The sequence below is a fragment of the Scomber scombrus genome, chromosome 7, assembly GCF_963691925.1.
Source record: "Scomber scombrus chromosome 7, fScoSco1.1, whole genome shotgun sequence".
In the NCBI taxonomy this organism is placed as follows: Eukaryota; Metazoa; Chordata; class Actinopteri; order Scombriformes; family Scombridae; genus Scomber; species Scomber scombrus.
In genome coordinates this window covers 17,795,199-17,807,882 of record NC_084976.1, presented here as the reverse complement: position 1 = coordinate 17,807,882, position 12,684 = coordinate 17,795,199, and the positions used below count along the sequence as shown (strand labels likewise).

General features: G+C 42.7%; 3 protein-coding genes across 3 annotated transcripts in view; 2 read left to right on the top strand and 1 right to left on the bottom strand.

Annotated features, from left to right (window-relative positions):
* Nucleotides 1–10,991, top strand: part of shc1 (SHC (Src homology 2 domain containing) transforming protein 1) — a gene marked incomplete in the record, with an annotated part of 12,868 nt that extends 1,877 nt beyond the window's left edge. The window contains 13 exon segments of the mRNA XM_062423390.1: nucleotides 1–1,029; nucleotides 1,031–1,513; nucleotides 1,772–1,842; nucleotides 2,330–2,393; nucleotides 3,466–3,585; nucleotides 4,766–4,819; nucleotides 5,263–5,314; nucleotides 5,989–6,115; nucleotides 6,211–6,358; nucleotides 6,637–6,694; nucleotides 7,052–7,168; nucleotides 7,744–8,000; nucleotides 8,133–10,991. Of these exon segments, the coding sequence (XP_062279374.1) occupies nucleotides 919–1,029; nucleotides 1,031–1,513; nucleotides 1,772–1,842; nucleotides 2,330–2,393; nucleotides 3,466–3,585; nucleotides 4,766–4,819; nucleotides 5,263–5,314; nucleotides 5,989–6,115; nucleotides 6,211–6,358; nucleotides 6,637–6,694; nucleotides 7,052–7,168; nucleotides 7,744–8,000; nucleotides 8,133–8,261 (1,791 nt within the window).
* slc50a1 (solute carrier family 50 member 1) overlaps nucleotides 1–12,684 on the bottom strand; it is a 390,175-nt gene that overhangs the window by 203,528 nt on the left and 173,963 nt on the right. The gene's annotated exons all lie outside the window — the stretch shown is intronic.
* Nucleotides 11,078–12,256, top strand: lenep (lens epithelial protein). The gene has a single exon (XM_062423407.1). It carries the CDS (start codon nucleotides 11,544–11,546, stop codon nucleotides 11,742–11,744), a length of 201 nt encoding a protein of 66 aa, XP_062279391.1. The 5' UTR covers nucleotides 11,078–11,543; the 3' UTR covers nucleotides 11,745–12,256.

Genomic DNA, 12,684 nt, shown 5'->3' with positions numbered 1-12,684 from the left:
CTAGCCATACATACATTAGTAAGCCTCCTTGCTCTTCTTAAGCAGTTTTTGGGCTTCATTGAGCCCTGCAGGTGCTTGCTGTAGTATCGACCAATTGGAGCTGTATATTGTGTGTGTTGCTGCTGTGGTAGTGTGCGCACCCCTCTTGCAATCCCCTTCTTGGCTGCTAATAGGATTTTTATGGGCCCGTGTAAAGCAGGATAGAGCACCTAAGCGGAGCTGTTTCACACATGCACGCATGTGTGTTCACCAACATTCACATACAGACACAATCTCAGAAGCATTGTGGGCTGGGAAGGTTTACACTGCCTCACACGTGTGTAAACACACCAAATACAAGTGCGTACCCCTCAGCTGTAACACACACTTGCGAGGGGCCGTTGAGAGACAATCACTTGTGTTGATTCTCCATGGTGCTGGCGACAGCTGGATAACTGGCCATCACTGAGAGGCTATTAAGTTGGGACAACATACTCACAGATATTGTTTTACATAATGGCAAAAACACTACTCGAAGATGAACACTTGGAGCATGTCATCATCAGTCCCTGGGAACACAATGAGCACTGAAGCATATTTAAAAAGTGAACTGATGACAACATGATCAGCACTGGTGCTCTATATACAAACTATTTTCATCTGCATTCTACCATTAACTGGGACACCCCACTTTTCCTCTGCGCCTTCTCTCATTCTGCTTTGCTTGTGGATAAAGCCGTTTGGTTTTGGCTGCCTGGTAACAAGTGGAGGACAGACAACGAGACAGATGGATGCAGCTCTTATGCTGAGGGAGACAGACAGATGGCTGTGTGTCCTTTTAGAGAGAAACTGTGAATACTGAAACAACGAGACTTTGATTGAATCACTAGAGCCTGTGTGGACTTGCGCGGATATAAAAACTGACACTGCAGATTCATTATGGAGCTTGTCCCAAAAACCAAGTACACCCACTTTCGGAGTGAATCGCTGAGCTCAACTGATGAAACAAACTCCAATCCATCATCATTCCCTCCCTCCAGTCCTGCCACCCCCCCTCACTCCCTCCCCTGGTTTACCTTCTTCTCTCTCCTCCTCGTCTCTCACTCCCATCTTGCCCCCCTCTTCTCCCCGCCCTGCTGAGAACAGCCCCACCACCCTATGCTCCTTCTTCCCCAGGATGGGATCCCTTCGTCTGGGTGTCTCTGCCACTCTTCTCCCAGGACTCAAGGCCTCAAGCAGACCGCAGCAGCCTCAGGCCCCTGTTGAGTACTCTGGGGATGACAGGAGCAGTTCTGGCTCCTCCCCTCCACCTCACCACCCGGTTCTCTCTCTAACCGCTCCTTCTCCCCCTCCCCGACCCCCTCTGCAGGACATGAACCGGCTGGGAGTGGCGTCCAGGAGGGCACGGGTGGAAGGAGGTCAGCTGGGAGGAGATGAGTGGACGCGCCATGGCTCCTTTGTCAACAAGCCCACCCGCGGCTGGCTGCACTCCGACAATGTGGTCAGCACCACCGGTGTTTCCTACACTGTACGGGTAAGTGACTGGCACACTCTCACTAACCCCAAACTAAAATATGTAATTACAACTCATTACAAATCTTTCTAACTTCAAGTCAGTTTCTCTCTCTACATACATACATACTTCTTTTACATGTTTTCAGAAACTAACACAGAAATGAGGAAAGGACTTGCTTTCTTCCTCTGTTGTCCATATTGTGTTCCGTCTGTCCAGTGGGACTGTGATGTAGGAAATGTCGGATGCTAATGTGTGGCCTTCCTGTTTCCTGTGCAGTACATGGGTTGCGTGGAGGTGCTCCAGTCCATGCGAGCGCTGGACTTCAACACCAGAACTCAGGTCACTAGGTAAGATCACACAGTACTGGCTTACAGTTTGTCTCATCTCATTTCTCGTATGTACATGTGGGGGCGAGACGGTAAAAGTGTGGTGAGACTTAGAGAAATGTTGACCACATTCGCTCACACGCACCCCTCACCTCCCATACATTTCTTTGACTGCTTGCTCGTTTTCTGTGCCGTTTCCACTCTCATTTGCTTGCTTGCTTGTTAGTGTCTTACTGTGTCTACCAATATATATGTGTGTGTTTGTGTATGTGTATGCATGTCTGCTGCTCTTTCAGCCCCTAAATTAGAATGTTCTGGAATCCTGGTGGTTTCCCTCTGGTTTCCGTAGTGATGTTTGTCTCTGTGGCAAGGACGAGTACAGTGGCCAGGGACGATAAATTCGCTCACCCATTTCTAGGTCTCATTTAATCCACATAATTGTGAATGCGGGAAAGTGTGAGGGTTAACGACATGTTATTGCAATACTTGCATGTTGTTAATGTTTCAGGGAGGCTATCTCGGTGGTGTGTGAGGCAGTGCCCGGAGCCAAAGGAGCACAGCGCAGGAGAAAGGTACACAGCACGCACACTAGCACACACCCTTACAGGACATTATTTATTTATACAGCTTAAGTGGGTGGCAGTGGTAAAGAGTTTTCTGGATAAGAGCTAGATTTAGCTTGATTGTCCACTCTTTGGTCAGTTGGCTATTCAGTCTCACACACACACTCTCTCTCTCTCTCGCTCTCTCTCTCTCTCTCTCTCTCTCTCTCTCTCTCACACTCACATACACACACACACACACAGACATCTTGATTTAGGCTGATTGTACACTTCTGTGGTTAGCGGGCTACTCGCAGGTAATTACCAATCACTCTCTGGTCTATCTCTCTCTCTCTTGTCACAAGGGAGGCTGGAGAGGTGGAGTAGTAGGTTGTGTGGAGCCAGTGTCAGGCCAAAGAAGCACTACAGATTAGCAGCCACAGCCGCCAGTTTGCTGTTTTAAAGACTGTCTCTGTGCGCAGTATTCCTGTAAAACTAAAAACATTCACCCAAACAGTCCATTAAACAGGTGGCTAAATCTAGCAGCCTTCTGCTATAGCAGGGTTTGACCAAGGAATGTCTGGCAGTGCAGAACACCAGACGAAATACAGTTAAACTAGAATATGTTAAACTAGTCTAGTGTCTCTGATTTGGCTGGACTGAGGTTAATATGGCTGAGCATGTGCATCCTGTCTTGATGCAGTTTTTTTCACAGCATACCCCAACTATTCTGAAACAGATATGGATGAAAGCCATGAGAACAGGAGGAGGATTGGGCTAAACGGGCTGGCACAGTAGTGCTGGCGTGGTCTGTGTGATGCTCAGGGCCCAGCCTACAGTATGTGAACTGTCCTGTCCACTCACCATTGGTCACAGTTGGCCTTGGCTTGTAGACAGGATCACTTTCACAATTGCAGCTGTTCTCTCACTCCCACACACACAGGCATTTCCACACATACACCCACAGGCTCATGCACAGGCATGGAGAACTCAGTAGACTATTGTGCCTTGTTGAAGTTAAAAAAAAAAAAAAGTCCTGTAGTTTTTCGTTTCTGCACCTGGTTTGTTTACTACTCTCGGACCACATCCCTCTCCTCCACAGCCTTCCTCTCGCTGTCTGACGACTATTCTGGGGAAGAGTAACCTGCAGTTTGCTGGCATGACAATCAGCCTCACCATCTCAACCAGCAGTCTCAACCTGCTGGCCTCCGACTGCAAACAGGTGACACAGTTTCAGTAGTTTCACAGAGAATCTGTTGGTGTTTCCTGGATTTGTCCCTGATAGGAAGACATTTGTCATGAGTCAGAGATGCATTTGATTCTTACTGCTCTCTGTTGTAGCCGAAGGATTGTTTTGTACCTAGAGTGCACTTAGCCTTTGCAGTTTACTGAAGAACAGTAACCCGGAGGTCTCTCTGCTTGAGAGATTTTGTGTGGTTTTTAGGATTTAACAGACTCAGTTTTTAAAGATAAACTTAATAGAATTGTAAATGCTTTCATTTTTATTACACCTACTCCATTGTTAATATTATATATCTTTGAAAGCCTGTGTCAATATCCAAGCTCTATTATTATCATCTATTACTCTGTCTACTAACCTGAATCTGCTCATTTTATGACCATTGTAGTGAATATCTTTGGAAAATTACATTAGATTTATGCCCACTGCTTTCAGATTCTAAACATGAAACTGATTTTAGTTAAATGGTTGCTCCTAAATAAAAATGTATATTAAAATGTGTTTCTGGAATCAAGGACATATTTATATAAATGGCAAACTTAATTAACTCATTATTTCTTGTGGTTTGGTCATCAGCAAAGTCTGTGTTGTTACCTTTTTGTAACATTCAAGAGATGCCAGGACAAATTTAGAGCCACTCTCTTTGTCTCGAGACACTGCACAAATCCCTCCTAACCATCGTCTCCATTCCTGCATCACCACAGGGCAGCATGTGATCCTCCTCCTAGACCTCTAATGAGTTAATAGCTACTGAATGATGTTTGTTTCTTTGGGGAGATGGTATACAGCAGTACAGCACATACACATTAACACATAGCAACAAAGAAACAGGCTGTGCAGTGCGTATACCCATTCACAAATACAGACCACACATTGTGCAGGCAGCATTAGCTAGTGTTGATGCTGTTATTGATCCAACATGGACTGTTAAAAAGGTGTTCCATCTACCAGTCCATACTTAGTTGTTTTTCTTCTCTGATGCAGTTGATGGCACTCAATAGAGGAAAAAGCACTTTTCTCAGTAATGATTCCACATTTGTCTCTCCATCCACATGCTTTCATCTCACTTCCCACATACTTCATGTCACCCACGTGCTCTCCCCCTCTCTCTATCCCTCTCTCTCTATATCTCTCCTTTTTCTTTCTTTCTTTTTCTCCACAGATAATCGCCAATCATCACATGCAGTCCATCTCCTTCGCCTCTGGAGGAGACCCAGTGAGTCCCCCAACCCTCTCTCTCTCAGCCTGAATCTCTCTCTGGCTTTTTTCCATCTTTCTTCAGCCTGCATATCCTTCCTTCCTGTCTTCTGTCATTGTCTATTCCTATGAGTACCACTCACTCCATTGCTGCCTCGCCTGGTTTGCAGTCCTTCTCTTCCAAGCTTGATCTCATTACTTCCTGTCATCTCTCTTTCTGCTCAGTGTATGTTTTTAACTTCTGTTTTAACTTAAAGACTGCAGCTTTCTCTTTTTCTTTCTTTCTTTCTTTCTTTCTTTCTTTCTTTCTTTCTTTCTTTCTTTCTTTCTTTCTTTCTTTCTTTCTTTCTTCTTCTTCTTCATCTTCCTCACTGCCTTTCTATCGGCTGCCCTTCACTTTTTCCTCCTATCGATTTTTCCCCTTCCCCTCCTCCCCTAACAGTCTTACCCTGTCTCCCTCAGGATACGGCTGAGTACGTAGCATATGTGGCCAAAGACCCAGTCAACCAGAGAGGTGAGCAGAAACAACAAAATGACACCTTAACTCAGACAGTATCTGCCAAGTCATTGAGACTTGAGACATTGAGAAAAAGGTTGTATTAAAGTAATGCTGAAGTCTAAATATTACTTTTATCAGTTGCTTCTTTTGTAGATGAGTCACACATTTTCTCTCTGTATTCATTCTCATTGCACAGAGAACCTGTTCTTGAGATTTCCCTTTGAGCAAATGCTGTAAATAAATCAGAACAGGCAATTTTATTGAAATATAAATGAATCCTATTAAATACATGAAATGGCTCCATTCATTTTTTATTCCCTTTTGAATTAGGACACACCATCCATTTGAGCTCAAACATTACACGCCCAGTGTGCAGAGTGAAGGAAGAAACAGTACATTTACCACTAAATAGGCACAAAAAATGTATTTATTTTTTACACTCATGTACTAAATATTTTGACATGCAGCTTGATTTTCTTATGTAAAAAAATCTAGCAACATTAAACACCACTTTAGATATAATTCAATATTTTCTTTTATGTAGGTTAATGACATGAACTCTGTCTTGTGTCTGTCATACTTTATACTGTGCTTACAGGTCATATATTTGAATCACTCAGTGCATATTTCATTTTGAGTACATTTTGTTGCAGTTATCCTATTAGTCATTTGTTCCTCCTCTATTGCAGCATGTCATATCCTGGAATGTTCAGAGGGTTTAGCCCAGGAAGTCATCAGCACCATCGGCCAGGCCTTTGAACTGCGTTTTAAACAGTATCTGAAGAACCCGCCCAAACTTGTAACACCTCATGACAGGTAAAAATGTGCATGGGTTCACTCACATGGGCCCAAAACATCAGCTACTGTTTGTATTTTGTCCCCTATAACGCATCTCTCACCACTTCTCTCAGAATGGCTCCATTTGACGGCTCTGCATGGGAAGAAGAGGATGATGAGGCTGTTCCTCCTCCCGACGTCCCTTACTATAATAATTTCCCTGGAAAACAGCCTCCCCCTGGTGGACTTGTTGACATGAGGACCCGCCCAGGAGCCACACTGGTGAGACAGTGCACATAATCACACCAGGAGGAGGAGATTTACTCTTATACATGATTCAACACATCCAGACACTGGTGGTATGCCGGTTGTGAAGAAATAAGAGCCCAGTAAATTATAAAGAAACTGTTACTTAGCTGAAATTGCTGACCTTTGTAATGCTTTTAACTGGCTAGAGTCACCCTTTGCTAGAACAGAGGAAAATCATATTTTGCCGGCATAATCGTGTGTCTGTGTGTGGCAGTGACTCATTATTTGTTTATATGCTTCTGTGTTTGCAGCCTTACGGACAGTCAAGTCAGAATGACATTCACAAGCAGCCTCTGCCGCCTCTGCCAGGTGATCTCCATCTCTTTCCATTTGTCTGCCTCTCTCTCTCTCTGTATCCATCATTCACTGTCAATCAGCAGGAAGGGATGAACTACGGTGATCATTTAGACACAACATGGAGAGATAACTGAGTTGGGAGTTATTGGGAGTAATTACATAACTTTTTCAAATTTGTATGTATACATTAGTTTGTGTAACAAAATGACAATGTGTCCTTGAAGACTGATCCACAACATACAAACCTGGGATGTCACTGTCCAATTTATTGTCTTTGCCGTCTTGGCTTGTCATACCTGGTTAAGATGCTTTTTAAGAAGTGAGAGTATGTGCCAACATTACTGATATATTTTGTTTGTTTGCTTTCAGTGGGTGCCAAGGAAGGGGGACGAGAACTGTTTGATGACCCTTCATATGTCAATGTGGATAAACCTCGACCCCCAGTTGCAGTCAATGGAAATGCTCACAGAGATGCTTTTGACATGAGTAAGTGCCCTAACTCTCATACTTAGTTGGTGGGAATGTCATTTACTAGATGAACTGTTAACTAAAAAAAGCACTGGCTAACTTCCCAGGAAACCCAACAACTGGAAAAAGTGATAACTGTAACTAAAACGGAAATGTTCTACATTTTCACCATGAGGGTTAGGGTTAGGGTTAGATAAAGGGTTAATCATTGTCAAAGGAAATGAGCAGAGTGGTGTGTATGTACACTCTATATGACTGGCTAATTGAAGAATGGTGCTGCCCACAGAAGGCAGCCCTGGAGGAAGATAAGGGAATTAGAGTGGCTTTGTCCATTACAGGGGCATTTATGTGACATGATTGGTTGAATGCATAAAGCTTTTCACATTAAAGACATCATCCACTATCAGCATATAGCACACAACTGTCAGAGACCATGTGGCTCATGTTGACAAGGTCCAATCATATTTGTTCTAAATGGGAATTCAGACAATAGTAAATACCAAAACCTATATTAGCATGCTTTTGAGGATTTCAATAGAGAAATGCTAAATTATTTTATGTGCATATAAATGATGTGTTTTCTGTTTTTAAAGAGCCTTTTGATGATGCCCTGGGGGTCTCTGGGCATGGTGTCCCAAGCTCAATGACAGCAGCACCCCCTCTGGTGGAGCAGTTGCAGTGTGAGGCCTGGTTCCATGGTAGCTTAAGTCGCAGGGAAGCGGAGAGGCTGCTGACCCGCGATGGAGACTTCCTGGTACGGGAGTCTGGGACTACACCCGGACAGTATGTCCTCACAGGACAGCAGGGGGGTCAGCCCAAACACCTGCTACTAGTCGACCCAGAAGGAGTGGTGAGTAAGATCATACGGGCAACAGAGATAACAAACAGGGAAGGAGATATATTTTTGTAGTGTTTTTGTATAGCTGTGCCGGTAGTTAAACCCACCTGTAATTTCTTTTTTCCTTTTTTTTTTTTCATCTAGGTTCGTACAAAAGACCATCGGTTTGAAAGTGTGAGTCACCTGATCAGTTATCATATGGACAACAGACTCCCCATCGTATCAGCTGGTAGCGAAGTGTGTCTGCAACAGCCAGTAGAGCGCAGGGCCTGACGGCACTCACACCAATGAAATACTCAACCAAATGTACACACACCCATACAGGAATGCAACACACCTAACAAACATACCTTCATATGCTATAATACACATGGAATCACTACACTTAACACTCACACATACACATCCACAAGAATACCTTTACACACATCATAGCAAAGAAAGCCAAAAAATTTTAAAAAATCACCAGTTTCTCTGCAAAATCACTCACTTGCTGCTGTTGCCACATATTCCTGTCCTTTCTGAAAGCCAAACTGTGAACTGCAGTCCCTCCTCGACCCCACCAACTGTCAGGCCATCCCTCCAAAATGGAGAAGCACTGCTGCAATTTCTCAAACAGCCTACTGTGAACCAGGGAGGAGCCCTTTGCTAATTTCAGGATGGGGCAGAAAACAAATGCAATTTTTCTTTTTTTTCAAGAAAAAAAAAAATCTAAACATGCGATTATGTAAAACAACAAACATGAACTCTACTAATTCTTGGAATTGTGTGTAAAAAATATGGTAATGAAGAGCGGAAAAGGGGCATCAATGGGACATGCATTCGAGCGTATGTCCCTTTAAATCAGGGAAGTGATTTCCCTTCTCGGACTATTGCTTGAGCATATTAGGCAAAACATAAACTGGATGGCGGTGGTTCTTTGATTCAGAGACTGAACCAGGCTCAAACATAAACTCTCCCTTCAGGTGTCACTGGAGCCCCTCAGTAGCAAACCTGACTTTGAGATCATTCTGCTTGATGAATATGCATTAACATGTTTGCTTCCAATCTAATCCGGAGGGCCAGTTTACCCCCAACCACTCCCCTTTTAAAGACTTTTGAACTTTGACCCCTGGAGTGAATCTGGGACTGCTATGCCAATGACCATCATATATGTTGTTCTTCTTTTTCTTTAAACACAGGTTTCCTTAGTTTATCTTGAGACTCATTACTTATCGGACATTCTGAGTTCAGGAGGATCTTTTCAGCTGTGTCTCCCTAATCCCTCTGCAAACACAGATACAAGTACACCTTGACACCACACAGTCTGCACCACCTGTCATGCCAAAGAACATGAACTTGGTTGCTAACAGCAGAGGAAGCCATGGCAATTATCAACAGTTATCCATCTTGTGTGCATTGGAAGCTCATTTTAGATAAAAGGAAATGTTAATTACAAATGGGTCTGTTTTAGAGGGGGAAGAAAAATCTTTTGTTATTGTGCCTGAATACATCATCAAAAAGGAGATTTAAACGTAAACTCTGAAATGATGTCACCCACAAACACATTGTGAGAAGCGTAGACCAAATCATTTGGGCCTATTGCGTTTCAGTGACTCTTTAGTATGTGTTTGCATTGACAATCTATGGGCTATATCTGTTAGATATTTTGATGGACAGTAAACAAGTCTAGTTAAAGGTGATCCCCTTTCTACTTTGACCAATGAGAAATGTTGAACAGCCTAAGCAATGAATTTCCCTCTGCAAAAAAAGATGCAAAGTGTGTCGCAGTGACTGGTTAAGAAGTTTTTGTGTATTGTGATGTTGCTTATTTTTGAATAATGTCCTTTTTCTTATACCTTGAATCAAATGAAGTGGGTTGGGGGGCAACTGAACATAAGGATATAAGTGTTTTTGGAGGATTGCTGTAACTATAAGATGTTAAGCCAAATGTTGCTCCTCCTTGTACCGTCTTTGCAAATATTTGAGGACATGGAGGTAGAAGCTCACACTATCATTTCCTCTGTCTCCTCCCTCAGTTCATGATGTTTTTTTTAATATCTTTTTGATCGTGCCTTGTTTCTTCAATGCAGTCACGTCACTTCAATGCAGTCACCTTATGTACTTAATTCAAATGTAGTCAGGAGAATCTTACACAAACCTCTCAGTTAAAACAAAGACTCTGCAAAAATGACACTCCAGTAAACATACACAAACAGATCCACTGATGGCAATCTCCTGTGATGCACATTCTTGCATTCAGCTTAGTCACAGATACTTGATGTCACCATTGGGGGGGTATTTACCATGTATTTGCCATTTGTAAATAACATCAATTTTTGACTGGTAAGGTTCGTATCTGAATGATTGTTTTCATAGTTGTATATTTAAAGATTTATTTGATAAGTAAAACAGAGCCAGACACCACAACACTGAGATAGCGCTTACAGCCAATCGAATCTGTGTGTGAGATTGAGGCCAACATCTTGATATTAGATGAGATCTTTCAGGCTCATGTTTAACTGTCAACTAGTTTTCAGACCCTGAAGTGAGCTCAGATTATGTAATCTAACCATACCCAGAGTGTCAGATGGGTCAGTCAGACACTCGTACCCTGCCTGTTCACCTGTTTGTTGGTCAGAGATAGGAAAACCAGAGCTTTAAGTTCTGCTGTGTGTGTGTGTCTGTGTGTGCTCTGACACAAACCCACCTGACCCTCTGCATCATTAGTGAACCAGTCTTGTGTTATCATTGTTCATCACAGTTGCCTTTGTTGCATGAAAATCCTTTCAACAAAAATGTGTTGTTTATTTGGTGGTGGTGTTGATATTGTGGATGATGCTGTTGTACTTTTGAATTTGTGTTTTTAGAAGCCAAAGGTTACTTTCAAACTGCGTGCACAGATATTGATTTTTACATGATATATTTCTGTTTTAATATTTGTTTTTGTTTTTAGGGAAACATTGTCTGTTTACACCTGTATCTGAAAATATAGATTGCATATATAAATACATATATCATTCATCTCTCTTTGAGTTTGGCTTTTGATATGATAATTGGGCTTTAATAACTTGTTGAATGTTTTATTCCTTTGTTTATTCTTCCACCTAGTTTATTCTTCTACCAAGTAAAGTGGTTTTAAAGCAGACAAAGTCCAACCTTCCAGAAGGTATGATCAATCACCTATCATATACTGTCCTGAACAAAGAGTGGCATGTAGTTATGGTGGTGTGTTGGAGCTGCTGGAACTCTCCTGTTTTTGAATAGGTGGATCCTTTAACAGTAGGGGGCTGATTCAGGGATTATTAGAGCCCAGGGAGAGATTGTACAACAGAGGGGAACAGAGCACAGCAAAGATAAACAAGGCCTTTAATCAATCAGCGGATGTTTGAAAGCAGAGAATAGTCGAGAAAAAGCAGGGTATGAATGGAGGCTGCCAGCGGTTTGTACAGAGGTTATAAGTAGAGGAGCTAACTGCTGTGCCGGGAATACAGAGAAGACCTCAACAGTTGCATGAGCCCTATCCTGCCTGCCTGCTCTGCCCCGTTCTGATTGTGCCTTTTCCTCACTAGAACCATGCACCCTCAGCGTCCTCTTCCCCAGGCCATGCCTGCCTCCTCCTCCTCCCTGGGACAGCACCTGCGGGACATTGCTATGGGCCTTGGAAGAGGCAAGAACTTCCTGGGAGGAAACTTTGCCTACAGTTTCATCCAGTCAATGAAGGAGTGCCTCTATTTTCTCCTCTGCTGCTGGTGCATCAAAGAGATCCTGGACTGACATACTTATAGAGTACATCAAGTGGTCGAACATTGATTTTCCCTGTGGCTATGCTGGCTCCTATAGTGTAATTTTAACCAGCTTTTATTTCATCAGAGATGGAGTGTTTGATCAGCAGCGCTGGCAAAGCATGGGCAAGTATGAGTCTTTTCTCATATGACATCAAACTACCATTGGAGTACAAAGCAATGCAACATTTATGTGGCCTACTTGTGTTTTGAAGTAGTAATTGCATTGCAGAACAGGTTTACTAAATCAGTGTTTTTGAACATATTAACTAATTTTTCAAATATTTGTATTACTGTTTTTTCAGGTGTCTATAGGATGCTCTTCTTGCATTCCCAAGAAACAGGGGTACAGTTGCAGATGCTACACATGCTCATTGTGGGACTGGTTGTGTTCCCTCATTTTAACCTTGCTGATCTGAGATCTGGAGGGATGTGGCACCCCTGATTGCGAGAGTTCACTGTACAGCAACACAAACTGTTGTGATAATAAAGGAATTAATGAATAGAAAAATGCTACCTTTATGTCTGCATTTTTGTTTGTTTTGATTGATTACAGTTACAGTTAGCATATACTGTATAGCTAAAAAGGATAACACAATCATTTGTTTTAGGTGCCATAGTAAGCTTTTATGTGCCTATGATGAGATTGTAAGGCCTGTATTTATTTAATTTCAAAAAGTTGGATGACTTGTATATGCTGTTCTATATTGGACCGAAGAATAGTCACCCAAAATATCAACATCAACCTGGAATCATCCCAAACCAATGGACTGCCAACCTAAATCACACGGAGGCTGCTGTTGTCACAGACTTCTAAGTCAACCCATGTAAGATGTATGTTTTGCATGCTCTCCATCACCTGCGTGTGTCAATCAACTTGGAAGTTCCCCTAGTGAATTGGTGTGACGCCGCGTTGCTATTGGTCAAGCTGG